This window comes from Agelaius tricolor, unplaced genomic scaffold (genome assembly GCF_023055355.1).
Source record: "Agelaius tricolor isolate 1412-34295 unplaced genomic scaffold, bAgeTri1.0.p SCAF_8, whole genome shotgun sequence".
In the NCBI taxonomy this organism is placed as follows: domain Eukaryota; kingdom Metazoa; phylum Chordata; class Aves; order Passeriformes; family Icteridae; genus Agelaius; species Agelaius tricolor.
In genome coordinates, this window is record NW_027269268.1 from 38,456,613 (window position 1) to 38,478,907 (window position 22,295).

The following is a 22,295-nucleotide window of genomic DNA, read 5'->3' on the forward strand; positions in this document are numbered from 1 at the left end:
GGAAAAAAATATTTTTTTGCCAAAAATCTATTCAATCCAATTATTTGATCCAATTGAAATAGTTGTTTTTCCCCTCTTCCTCTCCTTTCACCTTGTGCCCACCAAAAAACAACATTGTGGTGCAAGAGAAGAGAGAAAAGGCAAGCAGGCTAATGTGCACAGCTAGTTCATTGCATGGCCTCGTAAATCTGGAAGCAGCAGTCCCTTCTGGGTGAGGAACTATGGCCTTATTATCATTACAGGCATGACTCAGTTTTTTAAAACTAAAAGGAGTGATTAAGCTTAATTGCAGTTCTAGTTGCTTTTTTTGGGGCTACGATGAACTTTGGGAGGGAAGGTAGGTGGTTATTTCCAGTCAGCTCAGCCTCCTAGTTCAGTGTATTTTGTGCAGATGCAGGCTGTAAGAACAATTCCAAGAGGAGAATGGGAAAGAGAAAATGTTTAAATTAGTTTCAGCAGGGCTGAATATGAAACTGTACACTTGCACTGCAATTGTTGGAGTAGAAAAAAGCACTTTTTTACTAGTTCAATCCATTTGGCAATTGCTGATGATAAACAGAAAACTCTTAATTCAGATGAATGTCAAAAATGACCCACATAACTAGGGACCATGCTGTTCTGATAAACAGTGTTTTCACATGCTGTTATTCCCATTCACTGCTCTTCTTACCTTCCTGTAGGTATTGCCAAAACTAGTTTATATTCCCCATAATTGCAGCCTTACAGTAAATGAAAGGATCCTATAAGAATGATGGATAGAGACTATTTGTATTTTTCTCTGTGTGATCATTCTGTTTCAAGGACAGGTCCTGGGTTTAGTTTCTTCTTTCTTTTAGAAATTATTATATAATCGCCACAAAATTCCTTCCTCTTATCAATGAATTTTGAAGTTGTTGCTCTGCTGTCCAGCCAGTGAGTACCATAAAAGGATCAGATAGCTCCAAGGAACTGTGCCCTTCTCTGTCAGAACTGCATGAATTTTAAAATGTCTAGAGCAGTCCATGCATGTGATCTCAGCCAAAAATGTCAGTGCTTCTTGCCACATGCCATGGCAGGGACTGTCTTGCAGTTGCAGGAGATACATGACTATCTCGTGAATAATTTTAATAAAATTTCATTTGATGAAATTTCCACTTGTGAAAGTAGAATGGTAGCAAAAAGAGAAACTTTATGTTAATGCTAAAGCCAGAGCAGCTTCAGAACCCATTTTTTTCTGTGTGACTTCTATTCTCAGCTTCCATTGAATTTTATTGTATCCAGGCTGTGTCAGAAAGAAATTGGTTTGGTTTTATTTCTATTCCAGTTTTGTAATAAGTCAGAGGATTGTGGAAATAGCTAAAAGCTTATTTGGTTTTCCAAGCTAAGCATCACTGGTGTAATTTTTTTCTTATTTTTTGACAGTATTATAATAGCATTATGGAATGTAATCTTACCTGTGAGATACCAGCATTGTTTATATATTATATATACTAACTATTCAGTTCAATACATGCTCTTCAGTGGTCATACTATTGTTCTAAACATACTGTTTTGATTTCACAGGTGCCTGCAGAAAAATCACCAACAGCCAGTGCCAAATGCTGCCATATAACTACACCACTGTCACTTCAGTTCTCTCCATTGTCAAGAGTATTGAAATGGAAAAGTTCCTGAAGTTCTTCAGTTACCTCAATCGTCTCAACTGCTATCAGCACATCATGCTGTTCGGCTGCAGTCTCGCTCTTCCTGAATGCATCAGTGACGGTGATGACAGGTATTTGGGAATGAAAGTCCATCAGTGACTAGAGCCAATCATGGTAAAATACTCTCTGTCTAATCAGACAAGGGAAGATCCAAACTAAGCCTATGACCTCACTGCAAAATTCCTGTCTGTCAAAGCTATTGACAACATTTCTGCCATGATAAGCCAACTGTAATAGAACTCTTTTAGAAAAATGTTGCCACTGTGTAAACTAAAATTGTGATATTGGGGCAGGCAGGCTTATTTTCCTAAAGAAGCATGTCCAGAGTTCTTCTGCCTAATTTCTCCAGTCTGGCTATGCCAAAATTGAATGTTTTGTAACAACAATAATGCCTTGGATATGTATAGTATTGTCATAGATTGGGGTGGCCGTTTGTTAAACTCCAAATTTGTTCAGTCATTTCCTTCAGCAAAGTTAATATTTTAAATCTATTTTTGGTATTAAATTAGCAGGATATGTTCAGGGTGACAAACTATTCTAGAGGTTTAAGGAGCGTATGTTTTTCTGCATTTACATAATTTCATAACATTAGTATAATGTGCATGCACTTTTTGATTGTTTTATTTGAAATAGGATCAGTGTGTTTAGCAGAGCTGAAATCAAACATGACACAAAAAGGGGAAAAGGAATATTTTTTTAATAGGTATACACAATCTTTAATATTTCTGGTGGGGGAGAGAGGATAGATTTCTTTCTCCTTTTTTCCATTTTTTATTTCCAGTTCCTCCACTGTGGATTTAGTGGAAGAGATTATGACAATTGAGTAAGTGTTTCAAACAGCATAACAAGCCCAGGAAGTTGAAAGCTTTGCAGTTTAGAAGGAATAGGGTACTTATGAAAGAAGTTCTGTGAGAACTGGTCAAAAATTCGGTTGCCAATGAAAGGCACCATCTCTCTCCAGGCAATATATGCCTGGAGTGCATCACAATGATTCCTGGACTGGCTAATTAAGCTCACTGAAGTGACAGAAAATTAACCCAGAGTAAAGGTGTACAGATGGTTACACAGATAGGATTAGTGGGGAGGAAAGGCAGCATAGATAACAGTGGAATGAGACTGATCTTTACACTGGCTGAGTGGTTTAAAACAAATGCAAAGTGTACATATCTTTGTTAGCCCACCAAAAGCTATTTTAAATTAACTCTATTTAATTGAGTGCATTATTATAGCACCTCTGCTCCAATTCAGTATTACAAGTTTTCTACTTAACAAATCTGATAAAAACCAGCCTTATAGTACCTGTTTTCTCTAAAAATTATTGAAAAAATAAGAAAAGTGGGTTTAGGTAATACATTGATGCATTTAAATGTTCAACAACAGAATACGCCATTTCTCTGTTGCTTCACTTATTCTGACTTCTTTGGAATTTGACTTTCACAAACCTGCTGAGAGTGAGTTGTGTGTATCAAAGGTGCAAAACTCTTAAACCAATCAAATAAGTGAAATGGTGGAAGGATAAATTTTGTATGTTTCTTTTCCATTTCTTTCCTGAAGACATTATTTTTGCTCTGGTTTTTAGTCAACCAAAATACTTTGAGATTCAAGAGTCAGGGGTTTTCTTTGGGCTTTTCCTTTTCCTCCTTCCTCCTCTTTTCTCTTTTTGTTTTTCCTGCTTTCCATAGCAGCAACCTTCCCTCATTAATTAACAATGTCAAAGCTGCAACTGGATTTTGATGTCCTGTTTTATGTCTTGGAGGTCACAGTGGTTCCTCTATTTGTATTTTAAATTTTTTTTTTTTTTGGTGGAAAATATTGTTGCCCCTGCAAACTGATGGGGATGAAGGTCCAATGTGAGACTGCAAGATTATGTTAGATGTAAGATTATGTTAGAATCTGACTTCAGTCTTAGTAATCATGTCTCCAGAGTGTGCCATGGATGTCACTGAAAATGCAGTGACTGGAATCAGAGTGGCAACCATGGGGAGAACAGTAAGAGTGGATTGACAGTGTCCTGGTTAGTTAAGTCTAGTTTGGTAAACCTCAGTTGTCCTAATTTAAATTCCAGTTTCTCCTTTAAACAAGAATATCTTTTTTATTTTTTTTCCTGTAGACGACTAAGTGATTTTTGTGATTACTGTCCTTTTTGTAGCATCAAATTATCGCAGGCAAACACATATTTCACAACCAAGAATAAATTATTTTAAGGAGCATCAGATCTGCAAAAAGTAATTATTAACACTGTTCCTTCTCTTCTGAACCCAGCCCCTTCCCTGCCCCATAATTCCTGTCAGTGAGATCTAGAGAAAAGCATATAACATAGTAGGGGGAAGTTACTTTGTATATGCTGCGTGCAGATATCAAAAATGAAAGAGACAAGCCCCTGTTAGGTCTGTTGAATAAGGGAATCCGGTTAGCAGGAAGATACTGAAGCAGAAGAGTCACTGTGGAAAGCCTCTGGTGGTAACGAATGCAGAAATGTCCATCTGCTGTAGTGTTTTTTGCGGGGGCTGTGGTTGTCTAGAACATACAGTATGACAAAACATCCCCTCATGTTGTGAGCAGCTGTTACTGACATCGTCATTATTTCCTGCCATCAGTTACAGCTGGCTCATTCTAACGTCAGCCGTTCTATATCTGATCATCACTTTTCATTTGTTCTCTCTTTGCTTTGTGGAGCAATTGTCCCTAATGTATGTAAAGCTTAATGTGACAAATGTTGTTTACACAGTGTGGAAGAGATGAAGCTCCTGTGATGCCTAGATGTCTATTCTTAGGTATTGTTGAGAGTCTGTTGGCAACTTGCAGCCATGGGAGCAATAATTGTGGCAGTGCATTACAAGAAGGAACAAGAAGGAAAGTTACAAGCACTAATCTTTGGCATCCAGTGAGCTGTCATTACATAGCTTTTCTCTGATATTTAAACTTATGTCTGTTTCCCATTTATTTTTCATGTATTTATAGACATTGTTTTCATTAACACTTGAAGGAGCTTAAGTTTCTAGGCAGAGAGCATAGTCAGTGTTTTTGTAGTTAGGTACAGGGAGTTCTAAATACTACCACAATATTGTTGCTCTTCAGAAATGTTCTTCTGTATCTTACCGCAGTGAAAGCATGTGTGACATTAAAAATGCAGTAATTTTAAAAGCTGTTTAATTTCAGCAACTGCATATAAAATCAGCTATCCCTGCTCTTTTAAGAAAGTACCTAACAGTATCTATATACTACTTTCTAGTACAGAAAAAGTTTAAAAGTACAACTAAAACCTGTGTGAAAATGGAAAATGGAAATTTGAAATGCAGTAAGGCTTTTTTGCACGCTTACCCATAATTTTTGTAGTAAGGGACTGCATACATAAAGGTGTTAGGCAACTTCATCCTTCTTGAGTGGTTGGATGAGATCTTTAAGTCAATACGACTTAAAAATCAGCCTTAAAAAGCCCTGTCCTACCACAGTCCATCAGCACTGCTAAGAAAACATGAAAATTAATACCAGTGGTGGAAGAACACCTTAAACTAGATGTGCTGAGCTAATGACATCTAAAACATTCCCAGTAGTAACTTTGTCCTTTTGGGTATTAATAGTCTGTATCCTCTGACCATCACATGCAACACTGGTACTTGGTTGTAAGAGAGATCTGTCCTCAGAGCTATTGGTTATGATTAATGATTTAATCTAGTGAATTCTCCCTCAGCACTGAAGGACACTAAGAGTGGGCCAAAGGTCAGTTACTACAACATAGTGGATGTTTATTTATAGCAACTCACAAGCATTGCATTCTACAATTCAAGAAGACAATAAAAGTTAATCTGCAATGTTTTTAGATTTCAAAAGGAAAAAAAAGGATGTATTTTAAAGCCAAAATTAATATAAAATTTAAATATTTACAATCATTAGAGAAATTTATAGTGGGTCAGCTTATTACTGCATAATGCAAACAGACTCGTTGATTGATGCTTTCTAATATTTCTTCCACTCTATGAAAAAATCAAATTTCATCAAAAGACTTGGAAAAATAGGAAGACTATGTAAGATCCTTAAGGCCCATATACATGTCTTATTTTGACTTTTTATGCTGGGGATAAATTTGAAGCTTATGGATTCTCATACCCCTGTGCTGTCATGCTTCCTTTAAAACAGAAATAATAGCTTGAGTACTTACATTAATCCTCTTTGTAGAAGTATATTCCAGAAAGCAGAGGAAATGCCTTCTATTGAGAATTCCTCAGAGTCTCCTATCTTTGGAAATCAAACTTAATTTAGGCTAGAAAATAGTATTAGGGCAATGCAAACTAAAAAAGTGCTTCCAAACTAAAATTCCAATGCACCTTGCATTTCTGTATATTTTCGCTCACTATGCTTTTTTCATGTCAGATATCTTTGAAAACAGGGTTGTGAAATGGCTTGTCTTCAGTTAGGGCTCAAAGAATCCATTGGAGATCATGGCTTTTTATGCAGGATGCTGTACAAACATGCACTGAAGGGCAGCCTCCTGCTTCCAAAAGTTTACAGCCAACATGAAGAAAACAAGGATGGGAAGAGAAAGTAATGTTGGCACATTAATGGCTTGGGAAGCCAAAACTGAGCAAGGAATTTGCAGTAGATCAGAAACCTACTCAGTAACATTTATAGCCTGTATCTTTAGGAACAACATTATTTTTCATCTTGATTAAACCCTGAAATTAATTTCACTTATTCATTCACTTAACTTGTGATCTAACGCACAGTGAATGTATGGCAAAACTCTCTGCCATAAGTCAACCTTTTTTTCCTCCCTCAGATTAATTCTAAAGAGCAAAACAATACAATGAAGGGAAAAGACTTCCTTTGATTTTCTAACTCTTTCCTAGAAAGAGTTAGATGTAAATATCTATATGCAACATATTTTATTGTGCTGTAGTATCTATACTACACACTGCAGTAGCCAGGTAAGGACTTGTAGAAAGCCAAAGAGGTCAGAATAGGTCAACATGGTATGTTTGGAATGGGAGAAATTAACTAATGAAAATTAGGTTAATACTAAATAGGTTCTAAGAAGCTGTGAATAGTTTGTATGCAGTCAAATGTTCTTTGAAGAGCTGCTGATATGACTCATAGTGCCAAATTTGATTCTGTGGTTGATTTTCTTAATCAATTAAATAAATTGATTTTCTAAAGCAATAAATTAATTTTTTTTCTGGTTGATTGTCTTAATCTTTTTTCGGTAATTAGTAAAAAGGAAAAACCAAGTAGTATGATTTTCACTGTGGGCTTAAAATAGGATGAAATATTAGGTCCAAAAAACAAATCCAGAAATATGTGTGGTGTCTTTTATTAAAAGCTGTCTACTGTTCAAAACAGTTTCATTCATGTCCTGTTAAAAAATGGAAAGGAATCAGTCTTCATAGAGAAATAGATATCTGCCTGTCATGTTTAGTATAATCCATGAATGAGACCAGTGATGTGGTTATTTCCTTTTTCCTGTTTTTGTGAACTTCACTTGAAACTTATCCATGTTCTTTGTTTCTCCTGCTGACAGTAAAATTAATTATATTTTATCACATTTATAACAGCTAAACTTACTAAAATAATGAGGTGTTATTAAAAACCTACATTTTCGAGTTAATTGAGGCTTTTGAAGTGTTTAGGAGAAAAAGCTGACTGATCACATGGATCTTGTTTACACAGCTAATGAGAATTTTTGTTTTAAGGCTTTGAACAGGAAGCTATCAGCATACAATTGAGTTAATATCTATTACACAAAGTCCACAATGGGTTTAATTGTGTATGAATGATGTGTGGATATGTATGAATTTGTATAGGCAATCCTCCACTGGCATGCTTTAATTTTGTTTTAATCCACTTGATTTTGGCAACAAAAGCAGGTAAATATGCTGAGACAAAACAGCAGCTGCTAGGACCTCTGACTGAACAATCCCATAGGTAGTCTGTGACCCAGCTTTAAGGCAGTCGTTTTATAGTGCACCTGTGTGGAGATGTCAAATTGTAGATGCAGAGGGAACTTTGCCATTCTGCAGTTTTAAGAAATGTTCAAATTTTACACATTTATGAAGTTAGCTTCAGAGTAATTTTTGAAGAAAAGGTATTGAGAAACCCTCTTGGAAGGACATTTAGAGTCCTCTCTCATAAACCTATCAGAGATGCTTTCATTGAAATTGGTGGTATTTCCTTTTCAAACATTAAGCTACTGCACTAGTGACAATCACTTTCCAGGTCTCCGAGGAATAAGGTGGGACAGTTTTCTCCTACCACCGTGTTGTCTCTTCACGTTTTTCTCATGACTTCATCTGGTGTAGTTCTTGCCATGACCCAGGCACATGGAGTGGAGACTTCTTCCAGATGCTTATAAGTGGCTACCAGTTGTTTCCTGGGTTTTGCAGTCCTGTCTTTCACATCCTGTGCGAGTTGCTCCTAATCCACTTCCTTTTTAATGGTGCCTCTTTAGCCTAAGAAATTTAACATGACCCACAAAGGCTATTCCAGCTGTAGTTCTGGCAATAGTTGTTTGCCAAGGAGATACAGAAGTTTAGAATTGAATTTAGAATTCAATTCAAAATAAAGCAGAGGTGATGTTCAGTGGGTGAAGTGGTTTATACATAGAATGTTTGAAATCACGTCTTTTGTTTTAAATGTTGCCATGACTTGGCTTGCAGCCCTTCAGAATCCAGCAGACTAATTGTGTGACAAAAACCCACACTGTTGTAAAATCTGTCTTTGGATATAACCAAGTCATAATCCGGTCTTCCGTTTTTAAATCTTCAGTTTTTAAATCTAAATTTTTAAGTCTGTTTAAGTGCACTTGTTACTTGAACCACACAATCTTGGAGGTCCAGCTAATGAAAAACATGTATAGTCAAATCCTGTCAAAAAGGAACACAAAAATTAGAGTGTAATAGTGTTGCAAATGCTTGCCCACATAAATAGTGTTCTCTGTCTGCTAGTTTTTGCTTTTTTTTGTGTGTCTTGTTATTGTTGATTTAAAGCAACCTCCTAAGGGAATTGATGTGTTATTGTTCAGCAGAAAAACTGAGGAATACACGGGGTCTGTGTTATTTGAAAAAGCCCAGAACACCAAAACAAATGAATAATTTTTTCATTAATGTTGTTCTTTCTAGCAGTTAATAAGCTTCCAATAGATTTAATTTAACCGCTTGTTATAATAATGATTTTATGGTGTAATTTTTTGATAAGCAAAATGTTGAGGATAGAGTTGCTAATGGCAGGTAGTCAATGTGTTGTGAGAAACATTTTGTAAGGCTTTATGCAATGTCAGTACTCAATGTCAGCTCCAGTCTACCATTAAATTGATAACACAATAATTCAAGGTGAAGTAGAACTAATTTACAGCAACGAGAAAGTGAAATGGTTGGGAGGTGTAATGCATTGGGGAGGGTTTCAAACTAGCAAAACTAACTGTTTAATGTATCTGTAAAATAGCACTAGATAGTTCCTGTGTACTTCTGAAAGTGTTTATGTGCAGTAACAGATGTCATATGCAAAGCCATGATGGAAAACGTTTCAGTGATGAATTCAGTGTTTCAGACATGAATTTCTAAATGTAAGGAGACAGTGAATAAAATCAAGGTGACTTGAAATGGAAAATTGAATAGGTAATAAATAGATGGATGGATCAAAACAAATCTACAATACACAGATCCAGAAAGTGATGAAATATTTGCACAGAAAAAGAATCAAGAAGAAAATAAATCCTCAAGCTCCAATTCGTGCTCTAAGGAAAGACAATTTTTCAAAAAAAAAAAATTTATTTCTGCTGTCCTATGAGTATCACATATTCCTCTTGAGACATGAGTGAGACTTTTAGTCTCTGTAACTGTTGAGGCTTGGCTGCTGTGGGTGGGCCTAAAGGGTCCCAATAGCTCAGGGTGGTCCTGGATCTAGGTATGGGGCCTGAAGTTAACTCTGTGATGCCAGTTCTTTTACACAGGTACAGTGTCAGGAAGGACAAACCAGGGACAAAATATAGGGGAAAAGGACAGAGACGATGCTGGAAAGAATGTGTTTTTCACATTGAGAGAACTGTCCCTTCCCTGCCCACAAACTGTTTAGCATTACGGGTATGTATAATTTATCAATAATTCAACATAAAGAAAGAAGGGATTAACTTAAGAAATTAATTAAAAATTAAAAAGTTAGAAAAGCAATATAGAAATATAGACACTGGCATCCTGCATTGGCCAGAATTATGTGTGTGGTCCAATGCATGTCAAGCCAGCCTTTGCCATAGCAGGCAGCATCAAAACTTTGTGCAGTGTTTCACCATCCCCACTGATGTAACTTCAAATGTGTGTGTGATGGATGCACCAGAGTTAAAAGGCTATCATATAGAGAAACACTTTTGAGAACAGTCTGGGCATGGAAATGTCTGCTTGAAACTATATTTTACAATGCTGCACAGAGAAGTTAAGGGAAGGAGGCAGAAAGGAAAATCAGGAGGGCTGGTTATTTTATTAATGAATATGTTACTGATTGATTGCCTTCAGCCCTGTAGTTGCAAGGATTTTCTGTGTGTATTATCTATTATAAGCTGTGGTTTATGGTTCCTAAGTTAGTATGTTAACTAGAGGTTATAAGTCATTCTTCTGCACATGCAATATATTATTAATAATAATATATTATTTCTTATAAATAAATACTGATCACTTATGTAGCTTAAATAACTTTTACAACTACTCTTAAAATTAGCATGGCTTTTTGTTAATGTCTGTTTGCTAATTTAGAAAAACATGCTTTTTCACAGAATAAAATTTATTTAATTTAATAAATTGCAATAGTTGTAGTGTAGGAACTTTAGGTGAAACATTGCATTTTCATAAACATTTCAGGAGCATTAACACTGATCTTCCTGTTCAACTGGTGTATCTGGGCTCACAACCAGAAACATACAGATGAGGTAACAATTTATCTTAGTATGGTAGATAGAACTCTTCTGATAGATATGAGTACACCCTATTGTGCAGCAATTAGTAAACAAAATAGTTTCAGATTAAAGTGTGGTTAAAGAATTCTCGAAAAATTCCTATGCTTTTCAGCTAATTTTAACATCTTTTAGTCCCCATCTTATTAACAAATAGCTTGTAAACTATCTGCACTCAAACCCTATTGAGGATTCAGTTAGTGAGACATGCTTACCTCTCACAAGTCTGTCTCTGTCAGAAGTTATTGTTGGCCTATTGGAGACCCCAGGGGAAAGCACCAGGCTCTCAGGCTGAGCAGGGCAGTCAAACTAGAATCACAAGGTTACACAGGTGGGGAGGAGAGAAACTTCTGGAACTCTTCTGGTTCACATCAGGATGAGCATTAAAGATGAGTGAAACTCCTCAGGGCTACTCTCGGGTTTTGAGGATCTCTGAGGGTGAAAGTTTCACAACCCTTCTGGAGAACATGTTCTAGATTACTGTTTCATGATAGATAATGCTATATAAAGTGCTAGTGGTGCTGAAAGAATCAGTATTATCCTATTCTCCTGCTTGTTATTCCCCGTCTCAGGACATGTTTTTCCATGTCCTGTCAAGAGTATTTAGTCAGCTCCATGATAGATTGGATTTGGAAACTGATCTGAATTAAATTAGGAGTGACTGATGCTGTCCATTGTGTAACGGCATGAAGTGCCGTGCTGGCAGAAAGAATTAGGGAAGAGAGGTGGGGAGAGGTTTTGTAGCAGGCTGATGGAGGGGAGGACAGCTTCTTTAAATTGATGAGATCTGCTTCTGACAGATTTGTTTGTGAAACAATTTTAATGTGAACTTGAAGCAGCATGATAATGGCTTACAATGATTTTCTACTTGACAGAGAAGATCCTTGAATGTCAATGAGTGAGAAGTGTGTCTGATTCTTTAGGATTCTTGATAAGATGCAGCTCAGAAAGTTTTAACTTGTTTTGATTCTTGAGGTCTTCCTTTTTGGCAATGCTCTGAAGTGCACAGGGAAACATGAGTTCTGGAAAACTGCATGAAATTAAGGGTACCTCTCACAGTCATCTGTGGAAATGGAAGGCAGTTCTTCAGGTACAGTATTGTTTTGGGTGTATTTATTGTCCTGAAGATACAAATACTTAGAGCAGCTGTGCAATGTGTGATTTACTTCCAGTTAGTCCAGAATTCCTGTAGCAATGCTGTGATTGAAATACTGGTGTGTAGTGCAGAGGACTTTAGTTTCACTGTGCCAGCTTCTCTTTCCCAAGTGTGAATTCTGTTTGCTGAAATCAAAAGATCTTGTAACCTGAATTTTCAGGCATTTTTGGAGTTTGTTTTGTTTTTTAAAAGAAATTTCTATAGAGTAAACTAAATAAACGGTGTGTTCATAATTTGCATAATAAATACTAGGCAAGATTTTTCAGAAATTTGACTTCATTTAGGAGTCATTTTGGCAGATAGTACAATATTGTAAAAATAGTTGTAGCAATATTCTTAATAATACTTATTTCAACTGATTCATGGCTGAACTAAAGCTCTAATTAATTAATTTAGTGCCTCTCTCCCATTTTCACTGTTGTCTTTGAATCAGGTGATGGGATCAGTAAGAGAAATCTGGAAGGGCTGATTGCTGTAGTCAGGACAGATCATCCCAACTGATTATGGTCATTGTACAAACAGTGAAAATTTTTGATAGATTTTTTTCTTTTCAATGCTACATTGCAATATTTATGCTTTGGCTGTACAGTGTATGCTTTAGGAGTTTCTGATTGTTAGAGTATTATAAGCTCAACTTGTGATGTATTATGCTGTCTGGAAAGTGACTGAGGAGTCAGAGGGGATTTCTGAATTTGTTTCTTGCTTGTTCACAGAATCATACAATATCCTGGTTTGGAAGGTACCCACAAGGATCATCAAAGTCCAGCTCCTGGCCCTGCACAGGAACATCTCCAAGGGTCACACCATGTGCCTGAGAGAATTGTCCCAGTGCTTCTTGAACTCTTTCAGGCTGGTGCATTGACCACTTCCCTAGGGAGCCTATTCCAGTGCCCAAACATGCTCTGGAGCAAGAACCTTTTCCTGATACCTAACCTAAACCTCCCCTGACTCAGCTTCATGCTGTTTCCTCGAGTCCTGTCACTGGTCCCAAACTTGAAGAGATCAGTGTCTGCCCCTCCCCTTCCCCTCATGAGGAAGTTGCAGGCTATGATGAGGTCTCCTCCTCTCACACTTCTCGTCTCCAAGCTAAACAGACCAAGCGTCCTCAGTCTCTTCTCATAGGGGTTCCCCTCTAGACCCTTCATCATCTTTATTGCCCTCCTTTGGATGCTCTTTTATAGTTTAATATCTGTCTTACATTGGCACCCAGAACTGCCCCCAGGACTTGAGGTGAGGCTGCCCCAGTGCAGAGAAGAGTGGGACAATCCCCTCCTTTGCCCAGCTGGTGATGCTGTGCCTGATGCACCCCAGGACAGGGTTGTTCATCTGGGCTGCCCCGGCACTGCTGACTCAGATGTGACTCCTTATTTTGGTCAAAATAGTTTAGCTGGGTTTTGTCTACAAAATAAATTATTGCACTGACAAAAAATTCTAACTTGCATTGTAGAGACTTTATGTGTCCATTCTTAAGAATATCAACACAGTTTGGCCAGATGTTCTGAAGAGCATTTCTAAGCCTGAAAGAGATGTTAAATAACAGCAGTTGATGTAGAAGATGTAAAATTCAACAGCAGCTGCTGCTTCCTTTACTCATTTTTGGATGGATAAGAAGAGTCTTTTTTATCCAATGGTATATTTGGATTTGTTCCCAGTTCCACTTTCACTGGAATCAGGAATTTATATTTCCCCCCTGTCTGAAGAGCTTTCACAGTTCTGTGTGAGCTATTTGTTAGGTATGGTACTCTTGAATAGCAGATGTGTTCTAAGACTTTTGCAAGTGTAACACTTTAGCTGTCTCTTTCCTGTTGCCATAAGATATGGCAACTATTAAGGAGTAGTTAATTTAAACTGTCATTCTTAGTGAAAAAAATCTGTGTGGACCCACAGAAGAGATCCCAGTCCAGCTTTTTCATCAAATTTGGTTTTTCCACTTTTCTGTTCTCATAGCCTTTAAACAGATTGTTCTTCCATGCTGCAGGCAATCCATTCACTATCTCCATCTTTTTCATTCTCATTGTGTAACCCAGGCTTTTTTCAGTCTCTTGGAAAGGGCACTCCTCTTGTGGCTCATCTGTAGTCGCCAAGCTTCATGACTGTAAATGGGGTATTCATGGGTGTATGAGTTAGAAGTGGCCTTCTGCACTATCTTAATAAATCCTTAAATCCTTATGTTGAGTCCCTGTAGGGCAGATGAGTGGACACTTACCTGCAGTTCAGCCAGTTCCTGCCCAGCCTTAATCTTGTCTAAACAGCTCTAACCATTATTCAGGCTCCCACCCCTGGGAAACTGAGCTGCTGTGCCTTTTACCAGGTTCGCCTCTGAGGCCTTTTTTTTTCCTTTAAGATGTTCCATGTTTCTCAGATTATGAGCCCTATACTTTTTGCATCTTTGTACTTACACACATGAATCTGTTTTGAGAACACTACATACATTTAAGCTAAAAACTAGGTGGGAGGTAGTATTTGCTTTTAGTATTACAAAGTGTTACATGGAATTGAGATGCCATCTTTCAGTGTTGCTATATGGATTCAATACATTTTTGTCAAGTGAAATAAATACAAAAATCTAAAATAATATTGCTTTCTTTTCAGATTTTATTATGTAAAGAAGCAAATTTCCGATTTAAACCCCTATCTAAGAGACAAAATAGAAATTCAAACATTCAAATGAACTTGAAAGTTAGAGATGAAAACCAAACAAGAAAAGATAAAAATACATATTTTTCTTGATTATATGAAACATTAGCAGCCGATTTGTTTAAAAATCCATGAATCAAGAAGTGGTATTGAGAGGTTTATGAGTTTGTCTCATAAAACTGTCAGTGACTGTGCTGCTCTCCATATTGAAGTACTTGTGAGAGGACACTAAGAACGATTTCACAAGAATGGTCACTTTAGAAAACTGTAGTCCTGGGTGTGTGTGTTTGCTCTGCTGTAGAAACTTCTTTTTCTGACATTTATATTCTCTGACAGTCGTTATTGTTAGAATATCATGAAAAGTATTAAAGACAGTTAGAACACACAAAGGCTGGTGTGTGAGCTAATCACTCCAACATGTTTGATTTCAGGGCTGTAGCAATAAAGAGTAACCTCAGTTTTCTTCTTCCCATTATTTCATGATGTTTCAGTTTTTCCTTGCACTCATCCTCCCTGCCCCAGCAATCTCTCACAATTGTATTACCAGTTCTTTTATTTTGCCTCAGGCCTGAGATCTGTCACCATTCTTAGCATGTGTGCCTGTGTACGAATGATACAGCAAAATATCCTACAGTTGTTTTTAACTTGTCTCAGTACCTGAATACAGCTTATTGTGTGGCCACAGAAAAAGTTATCCTGAAACAACTGAAGGGATGAAGCTGGGGAAAGAACAGTAATGAGAAGCAGCAGAAAATGTTCATCAGTCTGCCTGCAGTCAGGTTGTCTAATGAGCCACAAATGTGACCTTTAGCAATGCAGCTAACAGTTGGGTGTTCTCAGAGTGATCTTCGTGCTGCATTTTCAGTTCTGGCATAACAACTTGGTTGTAAGCATTTTGCAAATCATTTACGTTCTATTGTTTTAACCTGTAAAATTGCAATAATTAATTTTTCAACAGGGCATGTCTATAGCATTGCTTTTACCAGTGGAGATACTATTGTCAAGACACAAAGAATTACCACAGATAATAATGAGCACTAGATATATTATTCTATTCACCACGTTGCATGGGGAGCTTCTACAGGATAGTTAATTGTTAATTTTATTTAATTTATTCCTTTTTTCAGCTCTAGCAATTTCTACTTCTCCCTCTCGTGACATCTTATTCCTTCTTTGCATGTATCCTTTTGGAGGACCCAATCAATTGTTGTTTTGTTTTTTTTGGTCACATTACTCTTCAGTTGAATGAGTTATTTGACCTCTTATTTACAGCCTAAAAACAGCAAAACTAAAAGTAGCACGGAACCAGATCCAGGCTTTTGGGAACCAAGCTGCATACAGTGCTGCTGCTTCCAGAAAAGACATGCCCTCAGTGTCTGCTGAGGTTGGGAGGCAGACTCTTTAGCTAACTTGAATCTTGAGCTAACCTTAGAAAATGTGGTAAATTCTGAAGCAAGAGGAAAAGAGTCACCATGAGGATCTTCCCTCTCCTTACTTCTTCTTGGAGTATTATTTCTTTGATAACTTCTACTACTTAAAACGCTAAGAAACAGAGTCTGCTGAGGACCCCTGTGCATTGTGATTGCAAAGAAGAGAAGGAGTAAATTCTGAAAAATATTCATCTAAAAATGTAGAATATCTCTGAGTTATAAGGAGCAGGTCCCTGCAGGATTATAATTAGGCAATCTGAGTTCCAGTGTAAGTGAACGCTGGGTGATTGTCATGACAGGGAAGTCAGATCTTCTGCTTTCAGACAGTGTTTGACCTCTTTGGAAACTTGAAAGCACTTAACAGAGTATTTACTGTATTGAATATATGTGCTTCAATGAGTATTTAATACAAAACTTCTGAAGACAGCTTCTTCAATGATACCTTATGCAAATTAAAAACCCTTATATATTCTCTCTATCTTTAATATACTTTTTAATAAGCTGTAAAGAAGATTTCTAATTTTTTTGTTCCCTATATTTCTTAATTTTGGCATTTCTACGCAGCTGAATTTACTGAAGTGTGGGTTTTGGGTCTGGGGAAACCAACCACAGAGATAAAAATATGTCATATTTTCTTTCTTTCATCAAACTCCAATTTCAGGAGCTTTTCTATTAATATCCCAAAGAGCAGAATCACATGCTAATATGTTACAACCTGCTTCTGTGCCTGCCACTGGTGCCAAATCAATTATGGTAAGATTGCCATAGACCTGCCAGTTTATTTTTAAAATGATTGGCCTCTGAGTAGCTGTAAATAAGACTAGTCAAGATAAGGACTATTAATAATATTTTCATCCTCCAGCAAATTAAGCAACAAGTCCATACTAAACTTGATCATTATCCAGAAATATTTAATTTATGGAGCACACATGACTTAGCCATTGAAACTGGGCCACATATTGCAGTAATCACTGGATAATCCCATGTTTTCTGATTTGTCACAGCTTCTCTAGGGACTACAAATTCTGCTTGGTTATTTGATCACCACGTAGTTGTCTTTTAAAAGACTGGTAATTTCCAAATTATTACTGTTCTGTGCATGTCTGTGGTAGGTTGACCCTGGCTGGTCACCAGGTGCTCCCCAAAGCTGCTCTGTTATTCCCCTCCTCAGCTGGATTGGGAATGTAGAACAAGTCTCACGGATCAAGATGTGGACAAGGAGAGATCTCTCACCAGCTACTGTCATAGGCAGACTTGACGTGGAGAAAGGAATTTAATTCACTGCCAATCAAATCAGAGCAAGGCAATGAGAAAAGTAACCCCAAATCTTAAAATAACTTCCTCACAGCCTTCTCTTCTTCCTGTGTTTAATTTTGTTCATGAATTCTCTACCTTCTGTCCCCTCAGACGTGCAGGGGGATGGCAAGTGTGGCCTGTGGTCAGTTCATCACACATTGTCACTGTCACTCCTTCCTTCTCAGGAGAAGGACTCCTCACACTCTTCCTCTGCTCCACATGGGGTCCCTCCTATGGGGGACACAGCCCTCCAGGAACTTCTCCAGTGTGAGTCCTTGCCATGGGCTACGTTCTTCATGAACTGCTGCAGTGTGGGTCCCTCCCACAGTGTGCAGTCCTTCAGGAACTTCAGGCTGCTCCAGTGTTGGTTCACCACAGGCTCACAGGTTCTGCCGTCAAACCTGCCCCAGTGTGGGGTCCCAGAGGGTCACAGCTTCCTTTGGGCATCCACCTATTCCAGAGTAGAGTCGTCCAGGGGTGCACCTCCTGCCCCACCTGCTGTACTGACCTTGGTATCTCCAGAGTTGCTTCCCTCCCATATTCTCACTCTTTTCTCCTGGCTGCAGTTGCCTTGCACAGATATTTTTCCCTGCCTCCTTAAATATTGCAGAGGTACAGCAGCCATCAGTGATGGGCTCAGCTTTGGCCAGTGGTGGGTCTGTCTTGCATCTGACTGGAGTTGGCTCTGTCAGACACAGGAGAAGTTTCTGGCAGCTTTTTACAGGAGCCACTCCTGTATCCCTCCCACCTTGCCATGCAAATCCAATACCATATAAATAAAAGAGGTGAACTTTTTTTGTATTTTTGGGTTTTTTCCTCATACAGATGTAAAGAATTCAATGTGCAGATAGATATTCTGAAAAAAATTACATTTTTTAGAAGCTTTTTAACAATTATGTGTAAGTATAACTCTGCATAATTATATTTTAATATAACTTTTTAATATTATTTTTTAAATTTTGATTTAAATGAATGTTCAGTATGTTGAAAGACCTTTGGAAACAAGGAATCATATAGATGAAAGTTTTCTATAGTTACATTTGAAGATACTGACATGCACATACTACTATTGCCTGGTTGCTAAATGTCAGGCTACAGCTGAGGTGTGGTGCTTTAAAAGTTAAAGTTTAAAAGTTTAGGTGTGGGTCAGGAAAAACAGAGATCATATCAAATACTCCAGACTTGTATGAAACTTTATCTGAGAGTCCTCAAGAACTCTTTATGCTTTGTTTATTTATTTGTTTGGCATTATTTTCAAGTAGCATTCCCATTGGTAGAAATCATATGTACAGATTGGTTTTAACTGTGATTAGTAGATCTCTGTCAGAGACCTGTTAAATTCAAGTAATGTCCCTACTGACACTTGTTTTTGAGAACAAAAAATATACTGAGCAAAATGTAATGCCTTCAGATTACTGCTTGTGATCATCAGGTATGCTCCATTGCACCAGTAAATGAGGTAGACTCACTGCTTACAATACTTTTCACTGTAATACAGTTTTGTAGCATATTTTGTGGTTTTGTAAAAAATGAACAGAAAGTTAAATTAAGCATATCAGATTGAATAAAATACAGGATTATCACCAACAGGTCAAATCAATACTCCATTTTAGTTTTGTGACATCTTATTTCTTACAGATATTTTGAAACTCAAGTGCATTCTGTAGTAAGTAGCAGCATTTCTTTTGGCATTTTCCTGTACTAGGGAACCTCTGTCAAACCAGAAGTGTTATTAGTATATTAGCTAAGAAGGAAAAGCTTAAAAATGTCTGGAGACAGTCACTTGCCCTGTCAAATCCCCTTTATTTAAGGAGTTTCTCAGGCTCCAGATTGGAGGCAGTAATGGCTGCTGAAGAGCTTTTGTGCCCTTTCTTTCTCTGCATATTGAATAGGTTCTGTAAAAAGAAGAGTGTTTCAGAACATCTTTTTCTGAAGAGCCTTTACAAGTCAGAGAAACTTAGTTTGCCAGTACAACGTGCAGAACTAATAAGTGGCAGCTCTTCTGTCCTCAGATGAAATCATTCTTGGTTTTGTACACAGCCATATAGGTGATCTTTAGTGCAAAAATTTTCTGTCTTTCAACAGATCACAATAAAAAAAATCTGGTGGTGAGAAGGGCTCATATATATTTTAGAATATATATGGTTCTTTACAGGCAACAATAATCTGCCATCCTGGAAGCTGCAAGAGACAATTTTAGAGATAAATTCCTTGATTTGATTCTGAGATAAATTCAGTAACTGCAGCATATGAAGTGCATTGTGTAAAAGTCCTTAGCATTACCTGGAGAATGTATCTCTAAGAACGCCTTTTTTAAAAAAGTGGTTCCAGCCAGAGTATGTGAAGAACTCAGTAACAACACTGACAGCACACTTGTCTTTTTAGATACTAAGCAGAGAAAGGCAACCATACTGACTTCAAAATACTTATGCAAGTAAATATTTTGCTTTACATCAATCTCTTAGTTAACATTGTAGTGAGGCAGCTTTGGCACCTTTCCACTTTCTTGTGGTTGCTGCCATGTCACACAGTTGGTAAAAAGTACCATGTTATTCTCTGCTACTGTAAAATGAAACACTAAGTTGGTAAATTTTTGGGTACTGTAGAGTTCTTCAGTTCAGGCCACTTCCTTGTGACTGAATATGGAATTCTAGCCATGGTTTTGAGATGGGCAGATACAACTGAGAGTCAGATGTAAAGAGAAAGATGTCTGTGGTGTACCAGGAAAAAGATTATTCTGTGGCATTGTGAGTGGTTATTAATAAAGCAAAACTTCATTTGCTAAAGCCTAAGAGGTTCTTCAGTCATTTAAACATAAACTGCAAAAATGTTGGGTTGAAAATGTAATCGCTGTAAGGGTATGGGTGTAGCCCTGTAGAGCACAAGATTTGTCAAAAGCATTTATTATTACTTTTTGGGCTTTCTAAAAAGTTCTCACAGACTGCTAAAGTAATAATATTTTTTAATTTTGCTCTGTCTCTTTTCTTTAGTCGAGGCCTCTTGCCCTGCAGGACGTTTTGTGAGGCAGCAAAAGAAGGCTGTGAACCAGTCCTGGGTATGGTGAATGCCTCTTGGCCAGACTTCTTGAAGTGCTCTCAATTCCAGAACAAAACTGAGAATGACACCACTACAAGGGTATGCTTCTCACCACACCAAGAAAAAGGAAAGCAGTGTATGTTTCCATTCTTAACTGTTACACTGTGTTTATGAGTTTTCATTTAATAATTTATTTTCCTCCTGTGTAGGAAAAGCTCTGGGGTGAAAGAAGAGTGTGAGAAGCAGTTTTTGCTGAGCACTAGATGAAAAGGGATTAGAGCAGAGAATCAGACTCAGCGGTCTGGTTCTACTGTGGTCAGAGAAGTAAATTCTCTTAAATATACGAACTGCAAAAATAAATATTCAACAACAATACAGTTTATTTCTGTAGGAGAAGCAGCCTAGTGAACCCAAACTCTTACCTTTTTCAGCCACAGAGGAACCACATTAGAACCATTCTTTCAAATAAAAATAAAGGTACTGTTTATACCACAAAACTATGTAAATTACAGTATAGAGTTATGAGACATTGTTCACTTCTGTATTTTTGCTAAAGAGACATTATGAATTATGTCTGTCTCTGTTAAAGAAGTAATGCACCTGAACTGCACTTCATTGTGGCCTGAACTGCGCTTCATTGTCATGAGATTTTGAGTTGGAAGGGACCCTAAAATCATCTTATTCCAACCCCTCTGCCACAGTAAGGCACACCTTCCACTAGACCAGGATGCTCAGAGCCCCATCCAGCCTGGCCTTGAACGCTTCCAGGGATGGGGCGTCCACAACTTCTCTGGACAACCTGTCCAGTGTCTCACCACCCTCACAGTAAAGATTTTCTTCCTAATATCTAATCTAAATCTACTCTCTTTCAGTTTGAAGACTTTCCCCTTGTCCTATTATTACTTGTTCATGTAAAAAGTTCCTCTCCATCTTTCTTGTAGGCTCCCTGCAGGTATTGGAAGGCTGCAATTAGGTCAGCCCTAGCTTCATTTGAACTGGCATTGATTAATAGAATTATCTTTGAGGAATAATTTGTGTAGATAGTTCGAATCCCTGATTGCAACAGGTACTTATTTTTCAATAGGCAGTATAATTATATACATCCAATAGATAATTTTTCTGAGAAAAAGTTTTTAAAATCAGGCAGATGCACTATCTTTCCTTGTGCCCTTGCATTTACTTAATGCAATGAAAAGATGATTTGTGTATGTGTAACATTTATGCTGAACAGCTGCAAAACCAGCAATAGTGGAATAATTTTTTGAGGAAAACAAAATGTTTTGCAGGATTGTCATATTGTTTCATGTGAAGAAACACACACGGTTGCTTAAACTATTTCCCCCACCAAATCACTCTAATTCTGTTGATCCTGCATTATATTTTGTTGTTTTCTCTGGTTTTTATTCTCCTATTCTGCCTGTGTTCCTGTTTTTTGCCTGTTTATTTTCCAGCTTGGAGTTTATTATGTGGCCTTTTTAGGCCACATCACTTGAGTGAAAGAAAAAGGTCTTTTGTCTTTTTTCTCCCACAGGATTTTGCATCCTAAGGAAATAGAGAAATGAGCAATTACCTGGGGGTAAGGAGTTGCCAGCTTTTCTAATTCCATGATTGTGATCATAGTGTGATCAAAACTTTCTAGAATTGACAGCAACAAGATGCATATACTGTACTGCAGGGTACATACATGGTATAGGAAGCAGGTGATGAAAATCTAAAAGTGAGAGAATACAGGGATTCCTCTGTGTTCCATTGTGCTGTTATGACTATACTGGGTAAAGAAAAAGTGCACCTGTTTTATAATTCTGACTCCAAAAGCTGACAAAATCAAATGCCCAGAAAAGGAGAACAGGCCAAGACTATGTGGCAGTACTTTTCCAAATTCTCCTGCGTTTTCCATCTGTTTGAGATTCAAGGATTCTTCTGTAATTTGTGACCTGCCATAGATTTTTATTCTATTAATGTGTCCCTTTGTTACATGGGTCTGTGTACGTTTTAGCATCCATAGTATTGTGTTCCAGAATGTTACAGCTTGTCAGTGTATTGCATGAGGAGCACTGCCTTTTGCTTGTTTTAATACCTCTTACTTCTTCTATAGCATTAGGTAGTAAATGTGGTCTCCTCTTTGC

General features: G+C 37.5%; 1 protein-coding gene across 1 annotated transcript in view; it reads left to right on the forward strand.

Moving 5' to 3' along the window:
• CORIN (corin, serine peptidase) overlaps positions 1 to 22,295 on the forward strand; it is a 111,796-nt gene that overhangs the window by 39,268 nt on the left and 50,233 nt on the right. The window contains 2 exon segments of the mRNA XM_071432447.1: positions 1,543 to 1,753; positions 20,124 to 20,305. Coding sequence (XP_071288548.1) covers positions 1,543 to 1,753; positions 20,124 to 20,305 — 393 coding nt within the window.